This window comes from Somniosus microcephalus, chromosome 10 (genome assembly GCF_052327205.1).
Source record: "Somniosus microcephalus isolate GS21.2 chromosome 10, FLI_Smic_1.0, whole genome shotgun sequence".
Classification (NCBI taxonomy): Eukaryota; Metazoa; Chordata; class Chondrichthyes; order Squaliformes; family Somniosidae; genus Somniosus; species Somniosus microcephalus.
The window spans coordinates 134016332-134038333 of NC_140996.1; the positions used below are offsets into that span (position 1 = coordinate 134016332).

Below are 22002 nucleotides of genomic sequence, written 5' to 3' on the forward strand. Positions count from 1 at the left end.
CTTTAAATATCAACTGCTCCACAGACATTCATTAAAGTTTAATGGTGAGACCTAACAATTCTTACAATCATTAACATTTTGAAACTACATTCCATGCATGATGTGCTCATACTAACATAACACTGGAGATGCATTTTTTTTATGAACAACAGTATAGGTTCCCACGATATACCATTGAAAACCCGCTGTTGTTGCTGTACTACTTAAAGTTAGCTAGCCTCTTTCTTCCAGTATTATATTCCTTCATGGCTTTTGTGGAATCTTTAGCCATTGAAGTTCTTTAGTTATTTATATATCTGATCATGTTGTATTGTAAGTTTCACAATTTATGCTTGTAGCAAAAGATCATACTGGCAGACATTGCACTAAATGTTCATCATAGCTAGGGCATGTGAATGAGTGTGAGAGATATTACATAGAATTTACAGCATAGAAACAGGGCATTCAGCCCAACTGGTCTATGAGGGTATTTATGCTCCACATGTGCCTCCTCCCACCCCTCTTTAGCTAACCCTATTAGCATATCCTTCTATTCTTTTCTCCCTCCTGTGCTTATCTAGTTTCCCCTTAAATCCATCTACGCTAATCGCCTCAACTACTCCTTGTCGTAGCAAGTTCCACATTCTTACCATTCTTTGGGTAAAGAAGTTTCTCCTAAATTCCCTATTGGATTTATTGGTTACTATATTATATTTGTGGCCCCAGTTTTGGTCTCCCATAAGTAGAAACATCTTTTCTACGTCTACCCTATCAAACCTCTTCATAATTTTAAAGAACTCTATTAGGTCTAGAGAAAAGATCCCCAGCCTGTTCAGCCTTTCTTGATACATATAACCTGTCAGTTCGGGTATCATTCTTGTAACTCATTTTTTGCACCTTCTCCAATGCCTCTATATATTTTATAATATCAAGACCAGAACTGTGCATAATACCCTAAGTGTGGTCTAACAAAGGTTCGATATTATTGTTATTATTGTTAATAATGATGAGGAACATTTAGTGCAGTGTCTGACTATAAGCTATAAGCATAAATTGTGAAAATCACAATACACAATAAGTTTAAGATAACTTCTGTTTTTCAATTCTATCCCTCTAGAAAGGAACCCTTTTCATGGCCTTATTAACCTGCATTGCTACTGTTAGTGATCTGTGTCCCTAGATCCCTTTGCTCCTCTACCCAATTTAGACTCTTATTTTACAAGCAGTATGTGGCCTCCTTATTCATCCTACCAAAATATAACACCACACACTTAGCTGTATTGAAATTCATTTGCCAACTGTATGCCCATTAAGCAAGTTTATTAATGTCATCTTGTATTTTGTCGCAGTCTCCCTTAGTATTAACTAAACCCCCCCCCCCCCGCCGCCAAATGGTGTTGTCAGCAAATGTTGATATTGTACTTCCAATTCCAGAGTCCAAATCATTTGAACAACAGTGGTCCCAGCATCGATCCTTGTGGAACAACACTTCTCCCCCTTTTGCCAATCTAAGTAGCTTCCCTGAACCCCTACTCTCTGTTTTATGTTCTGTAGCAAGCTTGCTATCCATTCTGCTACTTGTCCCATAATTCCACAAGCTCTGACCTTAGTCATGAGTCTACTATGCGGTACCTTTTCAAAGGCCTTCTGAAAATCCAAATATATTACATCTACTGTATTACCCTTGTCTACTCTTTCTGTAACTTCTTCAAAGAATTCAATAAGGTTGGTTAAGCAGGACCTTCTCTTTTGAAATATGTCACTGTGTGTGACACCACACACTGGGTGATCCAATTTGAGGTCAGGGAACCATTTACAATATTAGCTAGCAATAAGGCCAACAACGGAAGTTGGGTGGGTAACAATTAGTGGGAAAGCAGTCCAAGGAACAGGAGGTGGGTTTCATGGACGATGAGGTCGGAGTGGACATGGGGTAGATAGAAGGGAAACTAGACAGAGAACAGGGTCTAGGGATGGGGAGGAAGTTTGGGGAGGGTTGGTTTGGTGGCAACAGGAAAGGAAGGGGGAAACAGCAGAGACAGCTGAATGGATGGTATCTGTTTTGATTGCCAAGACATCTATGAGCTCCTCGCAATGTTAGATATGAGGGTGGAAAGTGCAAGGTAGAGTGATTAAAGGAGATGATTGGTAGTGGAGAAAAGAAGCCTGGGGTTATCTTTGCTCTCCAGTATGAGTCTAAAATAGTGGGCAGATTACATGGGTGATAGTTGTAGACTAATTTCCACAACCCTGAACACCTCCACCCTTGATTGCAGCGAATGTCTGGAGGGCACAGGAGTACTGCCCACCACAAAGATGTGCCACTGACTCAGCCAATCATATGGCCCCAGGGTCATTTAAGTAAAGGAGGCAAGTTCTAACAAGGAGCACTACTGAAATGGGGGCAGAGTTTAGCTGCGGCAGGCCACTGAAGCCTGTCACAGCATGAGAATTCAAACAGTTACCATGCTGCCTGCTAAAATGGAATTTAAAACAAAAAACATTCCTTCTCTTCAGCCTGTGCAAAGCCACACTCTATGAGTACTGGCTGCCAAAACAAATTATTGAGCCCCCTCCACCAAACCCCAGGATACCTGAGCCGAACAGGCATCCCTTGCATTCAACTGACTCAAATGTCAAGAAATATGTTGGAGGATGTATTTCCCTCATTTGTATTTGTTTTACATAAATCCACCCACATATGGGCAGGCACATTTTGCGCCACTGGGCCCAGGCACTAGGAAATGAGAGGAAGCACAAGGAGGCAGGGATGCAGCAGAATGCATACTGGAGCAATTTTCCACCCTTGCCTGCTTCAGATCCACTGAAAAATCACTAAGGGAAGAGAGGACTAGATTCTAGGCTCGGTTCCAACAGACAAGACACTCCACCGGGGATAGGGCACAAAGTCATAAAATTAGCCCTTATAGGTACTGTCACACTGCAAGAGCGCAGCCAATTACAGACAAGACGGGTTCTGTCTCAGTTGGCCAAATTCAGTGTAACAGCCCTGGTTCCAGGAACAAGTAGACCTATGCTTCTGAAATTTGGATAAAGGAGCCGATTTTACTTATGTAACTGCAGTTGTTCTCTATGGATCTTCATATAAAAGTGAAGCTCACCTTACCTATAGCGACTGGCTACTTTGTCTGAATATAAAAGTGGGAGAGAGTTGCAAACAGATGTTCCTTTTCTGAAACTGGGTGCAATGTGAAGTATAAAACCGACTTATGTATCTTTGTTAGGCACACTGCTTTGAGTTGCACTTATTCATCCTATTGTCATAGCATCCATTAGTAAAGGACCTGTTACACCCGTAAAGAGTTTTGTTTCAGATCACATTTGTTTTCCTTTCAACACGTTCCTGAGACCATTGTTATTGTTAAATAAGATCAGGGAGATAACTGAAACCTTTAAAGTCATTAGTTTACATGATTGTCAATCTTTATTAAGAATTTATTAACCACATAAAGCATTTACCTCTAAGAGACTAAATAAATAATGCAAATCCTCTGCAATGTTTATGAGCAAGGCAGATAGTCAAGGCAAGTCCAACGCTTGTTCAACTAACTATAGAGTTGCTATTTATTCAGTAAAGTTCAGAAGGTCATAAGATAGATATTTACGAGCAAGGATATTCAGCTCTTGCTTTTTTATCCGACAAGAAAGAGGCTACAATTCCCCATCACTGTATCCAGTTGTTCCTTAAATTATTTTTTTGCTCCACTACCCTACCTAGAAAGTCTATTCAAGATTTTGAGCATAATTTAGGGGTAATTTCCTGATTTTGTGCTTCTAGAGTGAAGTTTTGTCCATCAGCATTGCATTTCAGAAATGTAGGCACCTAGACATGCTAAAAGCAATCATAACAAATAAATCCCAGGGGTGGATGGTATTTATCCCAGAGCTGAGAGAGACAAGATAGGAGATTTGTGAGGCAGTGACAATCATGGAACATTATAGAAGACTAAAACACTCTTTAAGGGACAGAATTCTGGTATGCACATTGCTTGACAAATCCAAACTCTGGATAGAGAGTCACAATTATGCTATCAATCCCAGCTTTTCAACCCAGTGTAAACAAGATAGAAATAATTAATTGAGAATCTTTTCTCAATGCCTGTTCACAATACAGAGACAGGAAAAGGCAGACTAGTGCCTTGTTAACAGTATCATTGCCTTCTCAAACTTGTGGGCTAAGCTAAGATTTCTTTGCAGTATTCAATGTATTACATGCAATGTTTGAACCTTCAGGATAAATTTTATGATTTACCATGCCTGGCACAGAGCTTTGCATGATGGGATTGCAATCAGGAATTCAGGTGTGGCAGTCAGGGCACTGGAGTCATGAACTGTACGATATTACACCAATTAAAATTAATAACCAGAAAATCATATGGACCATAAATCAAATACACTAATCTCTACACCTGAATTCCCAACATGTAGAAACATAGACATAAAAACATAGAAGATAGGAGCAGGAGTAGGCCATTCGGCCCCTCGAGCCTGCTCCGCCATTCAATGAGATCATGGCTGATCATCCAAATTCAGTACCCTGTCCCTGCTTTGTCCCTTGCTAGAAACATAGAAGATACTCCTATTTTCCAAAGCTCTGTACCAAGAGCACCAACTTATAAAATGTACCCCTTTATCCCAGTTCACTCAATTAGCTTTGCCACTGGACAAACTGAAATACAATATTTTTTCGTATATTTACAAAAAGCTGGAATGTAAAACAAATCTGCATATAATTACCGCGGATGTGACATCACACTATTGAAGCGCATTCAGACAGCTTTTATAAATAATGCAATAACACCGTTCAGGAACGCCAGTTAATCGTACCCACTGTCTACACTGCTGGAGGCTCTTGCTGATACCTGTCCTTTTATCCCCGCTGCGCTCGAACGCCGCCAACTGTTTTTTTCAAAGATAAACCTCTCATATATTAACAAAATCATTGGGCGTAACCATCACCGGCCGACCAATCGGCTACCGAATTGCGACCATTTCGAATTGTTGGGGGTGGGGGGGGGAGGCGTGAGGAGATAATTGTAATGTATGTAATATATACCTTAAGGGAGAGAACTACTTTTTACAGCTCCTGTATACTGTAGTACCAGCAGTGACCACACCTGTATATAAACCCTGAGTAGTGATCTGTACAGTTAGTTCTAGAGTAACCCTCATTCAGTAAACACCTGTTGAATCGTTCCCTGCAGTCTGTTGTCTGATTATTGAAGGACACAACATTAAGATACACGGATATAACAATAATGAAATCAGAAGCCCGCTGACAAATCGGCTTGCGACTGCCTGCGATTCAAACTGATACATCCTGTAGTGAAGGAAGAGGGGGAAAAAAAAGTGGGAGTTTGGTTGTCGAACGAGGCTGGGTCGGGAACGCAACCAAACTCGCTGGCTGCGGGTGCCCGCTCGGCACTGGATTGATTTGGACGCTAACGAATAGACCAGCCTCTTACTCTGCTGCGTCCACCTCAGGCGTAATTACAATAGGCATAATTGACAAGGGGAACCCGGGAAAGAAACGTGTAATCAAGTTAGGGTGAACGGTAGCATAGTGAGAACCAGTTACCTGTGTAACTTTGTAGTCCATTGACGTGTTGTGTAGTGTGAGCCTGGTAGGTATCCCTATGTATATAATAGTACAGTGAATGTGTACTGTACGTCATATTCCAACATGAGAAATTAAAAGTTTGTGTATTTGGGGAGAAGTTTCGTGAACCGGGGACATTGTTCACCCGGGGGCACAGTACCTCATCTGGGGACTGTCCCCAGAAAACGGGGACCATTGGTCACCCTAATATATAATAATGCCATATGCGGCAGTTTATTTTCATATAATAATCCCCTCCCCCTCCCATCCAATAAGCTCACTATATATTATTCCCCCACCCCTCCCCCACCCACCCTGCTGTACCTCTTCCCTTTGGCTTCTTCTGCCCTCCAGTGTTGCAGCCCTCCATCAACCCCAGTCCAATTATCCGCCACCCTCTAAACTAACTTGATGACTACACTTAGCCTTGACACCCTATGTGCAACATCACAGGAGATTGACTAGTAATATATTAATTGTTTTGCATCTAGTGTGCACTTCCTGTTTGTGACACTTCCTGTTGTCACAGATTTTCCATCACACTTTCATCATCACACTTTCTTGATTATCTCATAGTAAAACAGCAGAAATCAGAACTGAAGAGCTGGTGAACATACACATCAAAAGTGAGGAAAGTGGCTAGAAAACCGCCAGTGAGAAACAACTAAGTGTTTAGGGAACCAACCAATCCTGAATTACAAATAAGGAGAACCTGCCACCAATAAAAGAAAGATGATAAAGCAATTGAACCATTCAAAGTTTTCTTTTTAAAAATTGGTCCGCATATTTGTCTTTGGTAACTGAAATGTCAAAAATAAGATTTATAAATAAAAAAGGCATTAAAATTACAATTAATATTTGCAATAACATGATTAAAATTAATTCTAAAGTTGTTTTATGTAACCTTCAAACCCTTTATTAATTAAAAAAAATGTTTAATTTGTTTTATGGGATGTGGGCGTCGCTGGCAAGGCCAGCATTTAATGCTCATCCCTAATTGTCCTCAAGAGGTGGTGGTGAGCCGCCTTCTTGAACCGCTGCAGTCCATGTGGTGATGGTACTCCCACAGTGCTGTTAGGTAGCGAGTTCCAGGATTTTGACCCAGCAACGATGAAGGATCGGCGATATACTTCTAAGTCAGGATGGTGTGTGACTTGGAGGTGGTGGTGTTCCCATGCGCCTGCTGCCTTTGTTCTTCTAGGTGGAAGAGGTCGCGGGTTTGGGAGGTGCTGCCGAAGGAGCCTTGGCGAGTTGCTGCAGTGCATCTTGTAGATGGTACACACGGCAGCCACGGTACGCCGGTGGTGGAGGGAGTGAATGTTTAAGGTGGTGGATGGGGTGCCAATCAAGTGGGCTGCTTTGTCCTGGATGGTGTCGAGCTTCTTGAGTGTTATTGGAGCTGCACTCATCCAGGCAAGTGGAGCGTATTCTATCACACTCCTTACTTGTGCCTTGTAGATGATGGAAAGGCTTTGGGGAGTCAGGAGGTGAGACGCTCGCCGCAGAATACCTAGCCTCTGACTTGCTCTTGTTGCCACAATATTTATGTGGCTGGTCCAGTTAAGTTTCTGTTCAATGGTAACCCCCCCGGGATGTTGATGGTGGGGGATTCGGCGATGGTAATGCCGTTGAATGTCAAGGGGCAGTGGTTAGACTCTCGCTTGTTGGAGATAGTCATTGCCTGGCACTTCTGTGGCGTGAATGTTACCTGCCGCTTCTCAGCCTGAGCCTGAACGTCGTCCAGGTCTTGTTGCATGTAGGTATGGACTGCTTCATTATCTGAGGAGTTGTGAATGGTGCTGAACACTGTGCAGTCATCAGCGAACATCTCCATTTCTGACCTTATGTTGGAGGGAAGGTCATTGATGAAGCAACTGAAGATGGTTGTGCCTAGGACAGTGCCCTGAGGAACTCCTGCAGCCATGTTCTGGGGCTGTGATGATTGAACCTTCAATCACCACAACCATCTTCCTTTGTGCTAGGTATGACTCCAGCCAGTGGAGAGTTTTCCCCCCCGATTCCCATTGACTTCAGTTTTACTAGGGCTTCTTGATGCCACACTCGGTCAAATGCTGCCTTGCTGTCAAGGGCAGTCACTCTCACCTCAGCTCTGGAATTCAGCTCCTTTGTCCATGTTTGGACCAAGCCTGTAATGAGGTTGAGAGCCAAGTGGTCTTGGCAGAACCCAAACTGGGCATCAGTGAGCAGATTATTGGTGAGTAAGTGCCGCTTGATTAGCCCTGTTGATGACACCTTCCATCACTTTGCTGATGATTGAGAGTAGACTGATGTGGGGTGGTAATTGGCCGGGTTGGATTTGTCCTGCTTTTTGTGGACAGGACATGCCTAGGCAGTTTTCCCAGTTTGTTGTAGCTGTACTAGAACAGCTTGGCTAGTGGCACGGCTAGTTCTGGAGCACAAGTCTTCAGCACGATAGCTGGGATGTTGTCGGGGCCCATAGCCTTTGCTGTATCCAGTGCGCTCAGCCATTTCTTGATATCATGTGGAGTGATTCGAATTGGCTCAAGACTGGCTTCTGGGGACCTCAGGAGTAGGCCGATATGGATCATCCAGTCAGCACTTCTGGCTGAAGATGGTTGCAAAGGCCACACAACACGATGGAGGGTGTCCTCAAAGTGAAGACGGGACTTCGTCTCCACAGTGACTGTGCGGTGGTCACTGCTACCAATACTGTCATGGGCAGATGCAAGTAGGCTTTTCCTTCATGTTGGTTCTCTCACCACCTGTCACAGGCCCAGACTGGCAGCTATGTTCTTCAGGACTCAGCCCATAGTGGAGCCACACTTCATGGAGTACATTATGTGCCGTTGTTACTCTCACTGCTTCTTCCAAGTGGTGTTCAACATGGAGGAGTACTGATTCATCAGCTGAGGGAGGACGGTAGGTGGTAATCAGCAGGAGGTTTCCTTGCCCATGGGCCATGGGTCCGGAGTCAATGTTAAGGACTCCCAGGGCCACTTCGTCCCAACTGCCGCCACAATTTTGGCACAAGTGGTGAGGAGGTCGATGCCAGGTGGTCTGTCTGGTTTCATTCTTATTATTGTGTTTCGTAGCAGTTTATTACAACTGAGTGGCTTGCTAGGCCATTTCAGTGGGCAGTCAACCACATTGCTGTGGGTCTGGCGTCACATATACGCCAGACCAGGTAAGGACAGCAGATTTCCTTCCCTAAAGGGCATTAGTGAACTAGATGGGGTTTTATGATAATCCGATAGTACCCTTACTGATGCTAGCTTTTTATTCCAGATTTATTTAATTAACTGAATATAAATTCCCCCTGGGATTTGAACTCACGTCTCGGGATCATTTGTCGAGGTCTCTGGATTACTAGCCCACTATGCTACCGTTCCCTACAATGTTTTTACTTGAAAACCTCAGCCTCTCCCAAAAGCCTGGGCTTGAACTTGATATTTTTACCATGTTGTGACTCAGGTGAAAGGTAGATCCAGCAGTCTGAGCATGTGCAGTGTGTACAATTTCCAAACATGCATTAGTATAATTTCTTAGCCTCTAGCAACATCTCATTGTTTTTCCAAATGATTTGAAGAAAAGCTAGAGGGATTAATTTCAAAAGCTTTATTCAGTTAAAGTTCATAACAAGGTATGGGAGGACCAGGGGACAAAAGTACAATTTACAAAAGCATAAAACAAGGTTAGGTACTACGAGGTACTTCTTTTCACAGAAAATCATGGATCTTTGAAATAAGTTGCCAGTATTTGCAGTGAGTGTAAATTTGCTGCAAGCATTTTTTTAAATGGGCGTGTTTCTGCAAGTGGCAAACAACTCTACACATAGAACAAAAGAATAAATGAACTTGCATTTATATAGCACCTTTCCCGACCTCAGGATGTTCCAAAGTGCTTCATACCCAATTAAGTACTTTTGAAGTGTCGTCACTGCTATAATATAGCAATGGTAGGTAGATCACTGGGGTTTGTGTCAAACAGCACAACCCGACTTACCATGAGTAATGCCACGGGAGGTCTGCTAGTAACACATCAGGGCCTAGAAATTCGGTTGGTAGCGTCCATTCTTTGGGCGCTACAGGTGCCGAATTGGGACCAAAATGGCGTCCGTGCAGCATGCGCACACTTCTGGTGCGGGCCGCGCCGGATGTCATCTTGGTGAGGGCGGTTGGGTAGCTGTTCGGAGCGTGTGCTGGAAGTATGGTAAGTAAGCACTGCCATTTTTGTCACCATGGTTGGAGCTAACGCCTTCTCTTAACCTCGCACAGCTGAACATAAGTTCAGCAACAGGAAGGACCCCCACCAAAGATATTTAAAGGGATCATCACTAACTTTCAGGTAACTTGCTTTTTGATTTCTACTGGCTTTATGTAAGTTTGGAGCTTTCTGGAGTTATTTAAAGTTGGTGAGGTGACAGGGAGTGGTGCTGCAAGTGGAGAAGACCTTGCTTCTGATTTCAAAGGTTCTGCTCAGACCACCTGCTCCCAGTCATGGGTGCTCTAGTTGTCATCACACTTGGCCTGCAACATGACAGGGAGATGGAGCAGAGGCAGTAAAGAATAGGACAAGCTGTTCGCAGAGGGAGGAGGAGGAGTGGGGAAGGGATCACAGCAGCAGGCCTTACCCACCTAGGGTCTTCCGAGAGCAATTCTCTTACCTCAACCTGAGCCAGGAGCAGTGTCTGAGGCATCTGCGCTTTATGAAGGAGGTGCTCACAGAACTCTGCCATTTTTTTTTTAGTTTATGGGATGTGGGGGTTGCTGGCAAGGCCAGCATTTATTGCCCATCCCTAGTTGCCCTTGAGAAGATGGTGGTGAGCCACCTTCTTGAAACGTTGCAGTCCATGTGGTGATGGTACTCCCACAGTGCTGTTAGGTAGGGAGTTCCAGGATTTTGACCCAGCGACGACCAAGGATCGGCGATATACTTCTAAGTCAGGATGGTGTGTGACTTGGAGAAGTCAGGATGGTGTGTGACTTGGAGGTGGTGGTGTTCCCATGCACCTGCTGCCCTTGTCCTTCTAGGTGGAAGAGGTCGCGGGTTTGGGAGGTGCTGCCGAAGAAGCCTTGGCGAGTTGCTGCAGTGCATCTTGTAGATGTTACACACTGCAGCCACGGTACGTCGGTGGTGGAGGGAGTGAATGTTTAAGGTGGTGGATGGAGTGCCAATCAAGCAGGCTGCTTTGTCCTGGATGGTGTCGAGCTTCTTGAGTGTTGTTGGAGCTGCACTCATCCAGGCAAGTGGAGAGTATTCTATCACACTCCTTTACTTGTGCCTTGTAGATGGTAGAAAGGCTTTGGGGAGTCAGGAGGTGAGACACTCACCGCAGAATACCTAGCCTCTGACCTGCTCTTGTTGCCACAGTATTTATGTGGCTGGTCCAGTTAAGTTTCTGGTTAATGGTGATCCCCCAAGATGTTGATAGTGGGGGATTTGGCGATGGTAATGCCATTGAATGTCAAGGGGAGGTGCTTAGACACTCGCTTGTTGGAAATAGTCATTGCCTGGCACTTCTTTGGTGCGAATGTTACCTGCCACTTATCAGCCCAAGCCTGAACGTCGTCCAGGTCTTGTTGCATGCGGGCATGGACTGCTTCATTATCTGTGGAGTTGTGAATGGCGCTGAACACTGTGCAGTCATCAGCGAACATCCCCATTTCTGACCTTATGTTGGAGGGAAGGTCATTGATGAAGCAGCTGAAGATGGTTGGGCCTAGGACTCTGCCCTGAGGATCTCCTACAGCGATGTCCTGGGGCTGTGATGATTGACCTTCAACCACCACAGCCATCTTCCTTTGTGCTAGGCATGACTCCAGCCAGTGGAGCATTCTCCCCCTGATTCCCATTGACTGCAGTTTTACTAGGGCTCCTTGATGCCACACTTGGTCAAATGCTGCCTTGATGTCAAGGGCAGTCACTCTTACCTCACCTCTGCAATTCAGCTCCTTTGTCCATGTTTGGACCAAGGGTGTAATGAGGTCGGGAGCATCAGTGAGCAGGTTATTAGTGAGTAAGTGCCGCTTGATAGCACTTTCGATGCCATCTTCCATCACTTTGCTGATAATTGAGAGTAGGCTGATGGGGCAGTAATTGGCCGGGTTGGATTTGTCCAGCTTTTTGTGGACAGGACATACCTGGGCAGTTTTCCACATTGTCGGATAGATGCCAGTGTCGTAGCTGTACTGGAACAGCTTGGCTAGAGACACGGCTAGTTCTGAAGCACAAGTTTTCAGCACGATAGCCAGGATGTTGTCGGGGCCCATAGCCTTTGCTGTATCCAGTGTGCTCAGCCGTTTCTTGATATCACGTGGAGTGAATCGAATTGGCTGAAGACTGGCTTCTGTGATGGTGGTGACCTCGGGAGTAGGCCGATATGGATCATCCACTCGGCACTTCTGGCTGAAGTTGGTTGCAAACGCTTCAGCCTTGTCCTTTGCACTCATGTGCTGGACTCCACTATCACTGAGGATGGGGATGTTCTTGGAGCCTCCTCCTCCCGTTAGTTGTTTAATGGTCCACCACCATTCACGACTGGATGTGGCAGGACTGCAGAGCTTTGATCTGATCCGTTGATTGTGGGATCGCTTAGCCCTGTCTATAGCATGCCACTTCTTGCAACCATACCTGCAGACTCACTCCAGGGCAAGGACAGTGCTGCCAGTGGCTGTGAAGGTGACCGTGGCCCTGAATTTTTTTGTGTTGGGATCCTTCCAGGCTGAAGCAGGCAATATCTGTAACATCTCACAGTTCACTGTACATTGCTGCATAAGAGAGGTGTCAGAAACTCTTCATGCCAGGAGAGGGGACATAATTGTCTTATCTCTGACCAGAGAGAAGCAGGCAGAGCGTGCATATGGCTTTGCCAGGATAGCGGACTTCCCCAGGGTGCATGGCGCCATCAACTGCACGCAGTTGGATTTGCGGGCGCTGCTTCTAAATGCTGAGATGTACCGCAACCGCAAAGGTTTCCACTCGCTGAATGTGCAGTTGGTGTGCGACCATGTTCAGCACATCATGATGGTGAATGCCCAGTATCCTGGCAGCAGTCATGATGCATTTATTCTGCGCCAGTCCATTGTTCCCTCAGTCTTTGAGCCACCAAGACAAACCAGAGGCTGGCTACTGGGTGACAAGGACGATCACTTGACCACGTGGCTCATGACTCCATTCCACAACCCAGCCACACGTGGCCAGCATGCATACAACGAGAACTATGCTGCCACATGAAACATCATAGAGCAGACCATTGGGATGCTGAAGCAATGGTTCCGCTGCCTGTACCGCGCTGGAGGAGCCCTACAGTACTCACTGGAGCGTGTATCCTGATTCGTCATGGTCAACTGTATTCTCCACAACCTGGCCATCATGAGGGCACAGCCCTTGCCACCAGCAAAGGAGGAGGAAGAAGAAGAAGAGGAGGAAGCGGAAGAGGAAGAGGAAGCAGAAGAGCAAAAGGAGGAAGCAGAAGGAAGGAGACAACCCAGACAGCCCTTTTCTTGCAGGGATATCCGGGATCGAATCATCCGCCTGAGGTACTAGTGAATGCAACCCCAATTCCCCATTCAACATTAGTCCCATACCTTGCCTACCTTCCCTCTGTTACTGACCATCACAGCATCCTCTTGGCCACAATGCTGAAATAAAAGTCATCACAAAGCAAATATTCCAATCAAACTTTATCCATCTATTCAGCCAATACTATATCAAAAAATCAACTAATCACCCTTGTGCATTTCCTTAGTGACTGTCTTGCGTGTGCCTTTGCCTATCCTAGTATTCCTACGCAGAGCTACCCCAGAAGCTGCAGCATGGCTGGTGGAAGGCTGCTGACTTTCAATGGGGGAGACTGCAGATGGCCTTGCAGGATGACCTCGAGGAGTTCTGGCCTAGTAGGCCCGGCTTTGGACTGCACCACCTCGTTATGGGCGGCAGCAGTCTGGGCTGGCTGGCTGACAGGCAACAGCAAGGGCACTGGCGGAGTGGCAGTGGTGGAAGGATGAATGCTGTCATCCTGAGAGAGGACAGCATGGTCAAACTCCACGGATCCTTTGCCACTCCCTGGGGCAGCGCATCAGCAATCCTAGTAATTTGCTGGAGTACGGACTGCTGTGACACCCTACAAGCCCCTTTCAACACTGGTAAACTCAGCCATGATGGCAGCAGTCTGTGCTTGTGTGGCAGCAAGCTGAGCTTGAATGACTTCAAGCTGAGCTTCTATTGCAGCACTCAGCCGTTGGGCGGCTTCTGCTTGTGCTGCAATGGAAGCTGAGACTGCAGCCATCAGACGGGGCATGATGATTGGGTGCACAAGTGTGTTAATGGTTCTGCCCACCCCTTCCACACTGAAAGGATGGGCTCTAAGCTCTGTGCAAAGCCCTGTGCAAGGCAGGAACTGGACTCCTCCATGCTCCTTGACATTGCATTCAGGCTTTCTGGCAGGCCTGCCAATGCACCAAGCATTTCATTATGCATACCCATCAGCGTTCTTCTGTAGGCTGCCCCATCAAAGTGTTCATCTGAGTCCTGTGCAGCAGAACTCGTGCGCGAGCGCACCCTCCGAGGAGCTGGCACCTGAGCTACCCTTTCCCCCTGCCCTGGCTGCAGGCCACTCATGGCCGGAGTCTCACCACGTGCAGATCCCGCATCTAACCTATCCTCTAAAGTATGCGGAGTGTCAGTATCTGAGCTGGTGGCTGGGAGTGTGAAATCAAGTGATGGTGTTGTTTCTTCTTCACTCTCCTCTCCCTCTTCATGTTGCCGCACTGGCTGGGCAGGCTGGGTTTCTTGGGTGTCTGAAATGAGAAAGGCATGAGGGGAGGAGTGGGGAACAAGAGATGCATGCTTACACCATGTGCCAATTGTAAATCAGAAGAGATTGTGGGATGAGGGGGAAGTGGGACGTGAGATGGAGGGTAACGTATGAGGATACCGACATCGGCTCAGCCATGCCCCTGCCAGGAATGGCCAGCGTCGTCTCCTCCAAGGGGATGAGGTCATGCAGGCAAGCCTGTCCCCCACCAGTTAAGGTCTGCTGGCACCGGTTATGCACCACCTTTTCCTGCAAGAGAAAGGGAAGTGTGTCAGTGAGTGTGGTGTAATGTGTTTGGGTGATGTGCCTGTCATAGTTGAATAGCTGACAGTGCGTTCAAGTTGTGAGATGTGGATGTGAGGCTTGCAGCAGGCTGAGCTTGAATGACTTCAATCTGAGCTTCTATTGCAGCACTCAGCTGTTGGGCTATGTATGTGAGATGTGAGTTGTGTTTGGTAGAGATTGTTGGTAGTTGAGCAATGGGGGTGTGGTGCATTGAGCAGTGTGTGAGGCTAGTGGTGCAAATGGTGGGATATGCATTTGAAGATGAATTCACTGACCTTGACCACTTGTGTGAGGTCTTTAAACTATTTTCTGCACTGAGTCCAGGTCCTTGGGGTTATACTGCTGGCATCTTGAGCGCTTGTTAGGTGGTGGGGGAAGGGGAAATGGCACTGGATATCTGCTTACCCACAAAAGCCAGCAGGTCCTGTTAAAGAGAAAATCTGTTTTTTTTATTACTAGGCCCTTTTCTGAAAGGCCACTGCTTGTCCTCTTCCAAGTGTTTCAGACCACAAACTTGACCTGGATAACTTTAACGGGCTCCGTTTCCTCCATTCTAATGTACTGTATATTGCCAGCGTGCAGTACGTTGGAGACAGAAGAGGCGGGACCAGTGGGAATTTTGGCAGATGATGCCATTGCACCGGATCTGCCTCCTTTTTGTACATTAAGCTGTAAGGAGCAGATGCAACTACCATTCACCTACATCCCTAGATGAAATTCCAGTGGCGGTTTCGTCAGGGCAGAGACTGGGATCATCGGGTCCTACCTATTTCCCACTCCCATCGGTCCTCACCAGCCCCTCTTACACGGGTGGTCCGCCCAGGTCCCAAGGAAATTTGTAGCCCATGAGTTTTAGAACCCTCTCTCCAAGAACATACCTGTTTCACATTGTCCCCAAATGTCTTAATTGACCCATCAATCAAACAAAATTAGGGTTCCATTCTGCAGCCTGACCTGTAACTCGCACCAGCGTTTATTTAAAGAATCTACAGAAATTACATTTAGTCTTAAGTTCTATTTTACACAGTATAATGTCTTGTCCTTATAAATCATCAAATCCTCTGCGCAGTATCATTGGAGAATCATTAGTAATGATATACGAGTCCTGGACATGATGAGGAAGACAAGTTATAGATTGGATTATCAGCAAAATTAAATTGTATTGTACAGCACTGAGACACAATGTTATATTTCGTCAATCATTTAGCAAGCTACATTATAGAAATAGTTGGGCCAAATTACTTTTCTCATTTCCTACATCCTTAAGAAATAAAGACAAAAGCAGGACTGGAATGTAACGCTGAATCCAAGTACTGTCCAACATACCAAAATTGAAAATTCCACCCAACTTGACCTTTTGCAACTTACATGCAAGATTCACAAACACAAACAGTGGCTTAGAACAAATGACACAGAGAATTAACTGGATGCATCCAGTCACATATTACCTTTCTGATAAATCTTTGGGTTCGGCAGCCTTTTGAAAATCTTCTGTCAGAGTTATAGCAGAGGTTTTAGCAGGAGTCAAAGGTTGTTTTACAAAGGGTTGCTTGACATGGGGCATTTCTGTTAAAACAAAAAGAGTGTTAAGGGTAGAAATTCATCGCCGCCTGGTTTCAGGCATGAAGACAGTGATGCAGCTCCAATGTGCACCCAACCCAAAATTGGGCCTCGGACCTCATTAATATTAATTGAGTGAGCTGCCAGCACCAGTGGCACTTCCACAGGCAGCGCGCACATTTGAACTAAAGTAATATTTGGTCGCTTGCCTCGGCGGCAGTAACCTACAGCTAAATCCCATGGGGGGTGGGGGAGGGAAGGGGGGGCAGGGTGGAGTGGCATTGTGGTGGGGGGGCCCAATCGGGACACTGTTGAGTCAGGGGAGCACTCCCATGGATGCTCTTTGCTGATAGCTGGGTTTTTACTTTTAAAATGTAAAGCACTTACATATCGGAGTAAACATTACTCAGCTGATGTATTATAACCACTATGAGCACTTCAAACAGTAAAAAGCCAGTTTTCCACTGGCAAAGAGCAGCCAACCAGCCCTGAATGGGTGGAAGAGAGAGAAAGGAGCAAGAGAAGATAAAAGGGTGAGAGCATCGTGCTCTTTCAGACCCCACAAAAAATCTCTAAACAACCAGGAACCTACCAGTTTCTGGAGGAGCCAGGAGCAGTCCCTTTAGGGTTGCATGTTACACAGTTCAACACTCGGCCCCAATGAGCGGATTGTGTGCAGTGTACGCTCCACTCATTGATACTCAAAATTGCATTACGGTCCTACAACCAGTGTAGGACCTGATTTGCATATTGAAAGTAGGCTCCTTCATGAAACAGGTGTCTGGGTTGCCCTGCTGAAGGTCCTGAAGAAAATGGTGATGACTATATATGGAACGGGAACAGGGCGTTAAGTGGTGTACTGCCATTTTGGACCCACTACTGTCCCATTCTTAATGGGCAAAGGCAGTTATAATTGGCCCCATAGTGTTTAAAAAATATTGATTGAATTCATTTTTTTGGTATATAAAGAGAGAAAAGTTCGGACATTGGGGGTGGGGGGAGAGCAGAGAGAGAGACAACATGTTCAGACACAGGGATATAGAATGAGAGGCAAGTTCAGGCATGGGGATAAAGAGAAAATGCCAAGTTCAGACAGGGATGGGGGGAGAGAGAGAGCGAGTTCAGATATATTGGAAGAGGAGAGACAAGTTCAGTGGGAGAGAATTTCAGCTACAACAATGCGTGGAAAACTTCACAAAGTGCTTCACAGAGGTCTAATCAGACAAAAATGGACACTGAGCCAAAGAAGGAGATATTAGAAGGGGTAACTGAAGTTTTTTCAAAGATGTTGGCTTTAAGGAGGGTCTTAAAGGAGAGTAAGGAATTGGAAAGGTGGAGGGGATTAGAGAGGGAATTCCAGAGCGTGACGCTTAGGTGGCTGAAGGCACGGCTACCAATGTTGGGGCAAAGGGAGGGCATGATTCATAAGACATCAGAGCCAGAGGAATGGAGACTTCAGGGCAAGGGGGTGGTTTGTAGGGCTGGATAAGTTTACAAAGACAGAGAGGGGCAAGGCCATGAAGGGATTTGAACACAAGGATGAGAATTTTAAATTGATGGCATGGTGGAGTGGGAGCTAATGTGTGTCAGGAGTGATGGGTGAGCGAGGCTTGGTGTGGGATAGGATATGGGCAGCAGAGTTTTGGATGAGCTGAAGTTTACACAGCATAGAAGATGGGAGAGCATTAGAATAATCATGTCTGGAGGTGATAAAGGCGTTAATGAGAGTTTCAGCAGCAGGTGGGCTGAAGCAAAGGAGAAGGAAGTAGGCGGTCTTTGTGATGAAGAGGATATGTCAAAAACTCAGCTTGGATTGAATAGGATGTGAAGCTGATTTCCCAGCACAGGAAGCGAGACCAAGCATAAGAAGTGAGAGCTAGCAGTTCACATACAGAACCATACAAGTTTGCAGCACAGAGGATGCTTTTTCACCCAGTGTGCCTGTGCCAGCTCTTCGCTGGAGCAATCTAAACAAATTTCCTCTCTCTGCATAGCCCTGTACTTCCTCGGCTTCGAATATATATCCATTTTTGCCTAAAAGATGCAGTGCTGTCTGTCTCAACTATAACTTGTGACAAAGCATTCCATCACAAGATAATTACAGATGAGGAAAACCATTCGGCCCATATTAATTTATCTTTCCGAAAGGACCCGAGTTACCCCCAGCCCAGTGCAGCATCTAATTCTTTCTTATATGCATCCTGAGTTTTTGCATCCACTACTCTATGTGGAAGTCCATTCCAAATGTTGATCACACTCTGTGTGAAGAAGTATTATCAACTCTCTTTGTGAAGAAGAACTTCAAGATATCAGTCCTAAAGTTTTAGTTTGAACCATGCCCTACTCCCACAATTTAATTTAAAGTAGTGTTCCAGATCTAGCCTTTCCATACCATTTGCTATCTTACGTACCTCTGTAAGATCACCTCGCAGGCATTTGCTTTCCAAGCTGAAAAACCTATGTCTCTCTAGTCTTTCCTCATATCTCAGACGCCTGGTGCCTGGGCTCTTATCTGCACTGTCTCCAGTGTTTGAATGTCTCCCTTATGACTCAGTGAGCAGAGCTGGACACAGTAGTCGTGGTGCAGTCTGACCACTGTGCAGTTTGATCACGACTGCCTCTGACTTATGTTCTATTGTTTTGGCTATGTAGTTCCACATTCTATTAGCTTTCTTTGCTGCTCTGTATTGGTTGGATATTTTTAGTGTAGAGTTTACTAGACTCCATGGTCTCTTTCCACTTCATCCGTAGCTATTTCAACACCATTTATGGAGTATGTGTCTTGTTTATTTTCCCATTCTATCTTCTTTCTTAATCCATTCTTGGGTGTGGGAATCGTTGGTAAGTCTGATATTTATTGTGCATCCCTAGTTGCCCTCGAAGATGTGGTGGGCCTTCTTGAACCACTGCAGTCCATGTTATGAAGGAGCTCCCACAATGCTGAGTTCCAGGATTTTGACTCAACAACTATGAAGGAACAGCAAGATATGTCCAAGTCAGGATGGTTTGTGACTTGGAAGTGAACTTGGAGGTGATGGTGTTCCCATGCACCTGCTGCCCTTGTCCTTTTGAGTGGTGAAGGTCGCGGGCTTGGGAGGTGCTGCCGAAGAAGCCTTGGCAACTTGATGCAGTGCATGCTGAAGATAGTAAACGCGGCAGCCACGGTATGCTCGTGGTAAAGGGAGTGGATGTTTAGGCTAGCGTGTGAAATGCCGATCAAGCGGACTGCTTTTTCCTGGATGGCGAGTGTTGTTGCAGCTGCACCCATCCAGGCAAGTGGAGAGTATTCCATCACACTCCTGATGTGTGTCTTTGGAAACATAGAAACATAGAAGATAGGAGCAGGAGTAGGCCATTTGGCCCCTCGAGCCTACTCCGCCATTCAATGAGATCATGGCTGATCATCCAAACTCAGTACCCTATCCCTGCCTTCTCCCCATATCCCTTGATCCCTTTGGCCTTAAGAAATATATCTAACTCCTTCTTGAATATATTTAATGAATTGACCTCAACTGCCTTCTGTGGAAGAGAATTCTACAGGTTCACCACTCTCTGGGTGAAGAAATTCCTCCTCATCTCTGTCCTAAATGGCTTACCCCTTATCATTAGACTGTGACTCCCCGGCATCGGGAACATCCTTCCTGCATCTAGTCTGTCTAGTTCTGTTAGAATTTTATAAGTTTCAATGAGATCCCCTCTCATTCTTCTAAACTCCAGTGAGTATAAGCCCAATTGAACCAATCTCTCCTCATACATCATTCCTGCCATCCCAGGTATCAGTCTAGTGAATCTTCGCTGCACTCCCTCCATGGCAAGAACATCCTTCCTCAGATAAGGTGACCAAAACTGCACACAATACTCAAGGTGTGGTCTCACCAAGGCCCTGTACAAGTGCAGCAAGACATCCTTGTTCCTGTACTCGAACCCTCTCGCTACGAAGGCCAACATACCATTTGCCTTCTTAACCGCCTGCTGCACCTGCATGCTTACCTTCAGCAACTGGTGCACAAGGACACCCAGGTCTCGTTGCACTTCCCCTTCTCCCAATCTACTGCCGTTCAGATAATAATCTGCCTTCCTGTTTTTGCCACCAAAGTGGATAACCTCGCATTTATCCACATTATACTGCATCTGCCATGCATCTGCCTAATCACCCAACCTGTCCAAATCATACTGGAGTTTCTCGGCATCCTCCTCACAGCACACATGCTCACCCAGCTTTGTGTCATCTGCAAACTTGGAAATATTACATCTAGTTCCCTCATCTAGATCATTTATATATATTGTGAATAGCTGGGGTCCTCACACCGATCCCTGCGGTACCCCACTAGTCACTGCCTGCCACTCGGAAAAAGACCCGTTTATTCCAACTCTTTGCTTCCTGTCTGCCAACCAGTTCTCTATCCAAGTTAGTACCTTGCCCCCCAATCCCATGTGCCTAAATTTTACACGCTAATCTCTTATGTGGGACCTTATCGAAAACCTTCTGAAAGTCCAAATACACCACATCCACTGGTTCTCCCTTATCTATTCTACCAGTTACATTCTCAAAAAATTCCAGTAGATTAGTCAAGCACGATTTACCTTTTGTAAATCCATGTTGACTTTGGTGTGGAGATGCCGGAGTTGGACTGGGGTGGACAAATGTAAGATATCACACAACACCAGGTTATAGTCCAACAGCTTTATTTGAAATCACAAGCTTTCGGAGCGCTGCTCCTTCGTCAGGTGAAGTGGAGAAATGCATAAAGACACAGCTTATATAGTCAGAGAATAATGTCAGATGTTTACAGGTAATCTTTCCAACTGCCATTTATCGCACCTCGGCAGAGAGATAATCACAGTGTGGTAAACCACTTTTATCGTTACACTATAGTTATCACTGTTGTATTGTTATCACCGTTATCACTGTTGTATCACGATACGAGGTCGCCTCTTGTCGCGCTGTTATACCTGGGCTGACCACCTCCGACTCCGCCCATGGCTCCACCTACCTGCCCAGGTATAAAGGTAGTCGACTGGCTGGTATTCCTCCTTGTTGGACTCGATCACCCACGAGGGTGGGCTCTGTTATTTAGTCAATAAAATTGATATACCTATCAATTCGTCCAATAAAAAGCGACGAGTTAGGAACGTAACTAAAGGTTATTCCCCGGAGAGGTCAGCCAGGTTGGTAGAGTGGTTCCCGTAGTCGACTTCCTGGGGAAAACAAACATTCGTTCATGGGGGGTGGCGTTAACGGCAGTGCAAAGTAGTGACCGGATGGAGTGCAGCGCTGTCGGGAGGACTTCCTGCCAGCGGGAGGTTGGGAGGCCCTTAGACTTTAAGGCTAAGAGGACGGCCTTCCATACCGTCGCGTTCTCTCTTTCCACCTGGCCGTTCCCTTGGGGGTTGTAGCTGGTGGTCCTACTTGCTGCAATACCTCTCGCTAGTAGGAACTGACGGAGTTCCTCGCTCATGAAAGAGGAGCCCCGGTCACTATGTATATAGTTTGGGAACCCGAACAAGGCGAAGAGGTCGTTCAGGCATTTAATGATCGTGGTACTGGTCATGTCTGGGCAGGGGAAGGCAAAGGGGAAACGGGAGTACTCATCAACAATGTTGAGGAAGTACACATTACGGTCAGAGGACGGGAGGGGCCCCTTAAAGTCGATGCTCAGGCGCTCGAAGGGGCGGGTGGCCTTGATCAGGCTTGCTCTGTCCGGCCTAAAGAAGTGCGGTTTGCACTCGGCGCAGGTCTGGCAGTTCCTGGTTATGGTCC

General features: G+C 46.0%; 1 protein-coding gene across 1 annotated transcript in view; it reads right to left on the reverse strand.

Annotated features, from left to right (window-relative positions):
• The window catches only part of LOC147111703 (coiled-coil domain-containing protein 81-like), a 156932-nt gene that overhangs the window by 61872 nt on the left and 73058 nt on the right, over positions 1 to 22002 (reverse strand). Inside the window, exon 7 of the mRNA XM_085998814.1 lies at positions 16130 to 16247. Coding sequence (XP_085854940.1) covers positions 16130 to 16247 — 118 coding nt within the window. The remainder of the gene's footprint in view (positions 1 to 16129; positions 16248 to 22002) is intronic.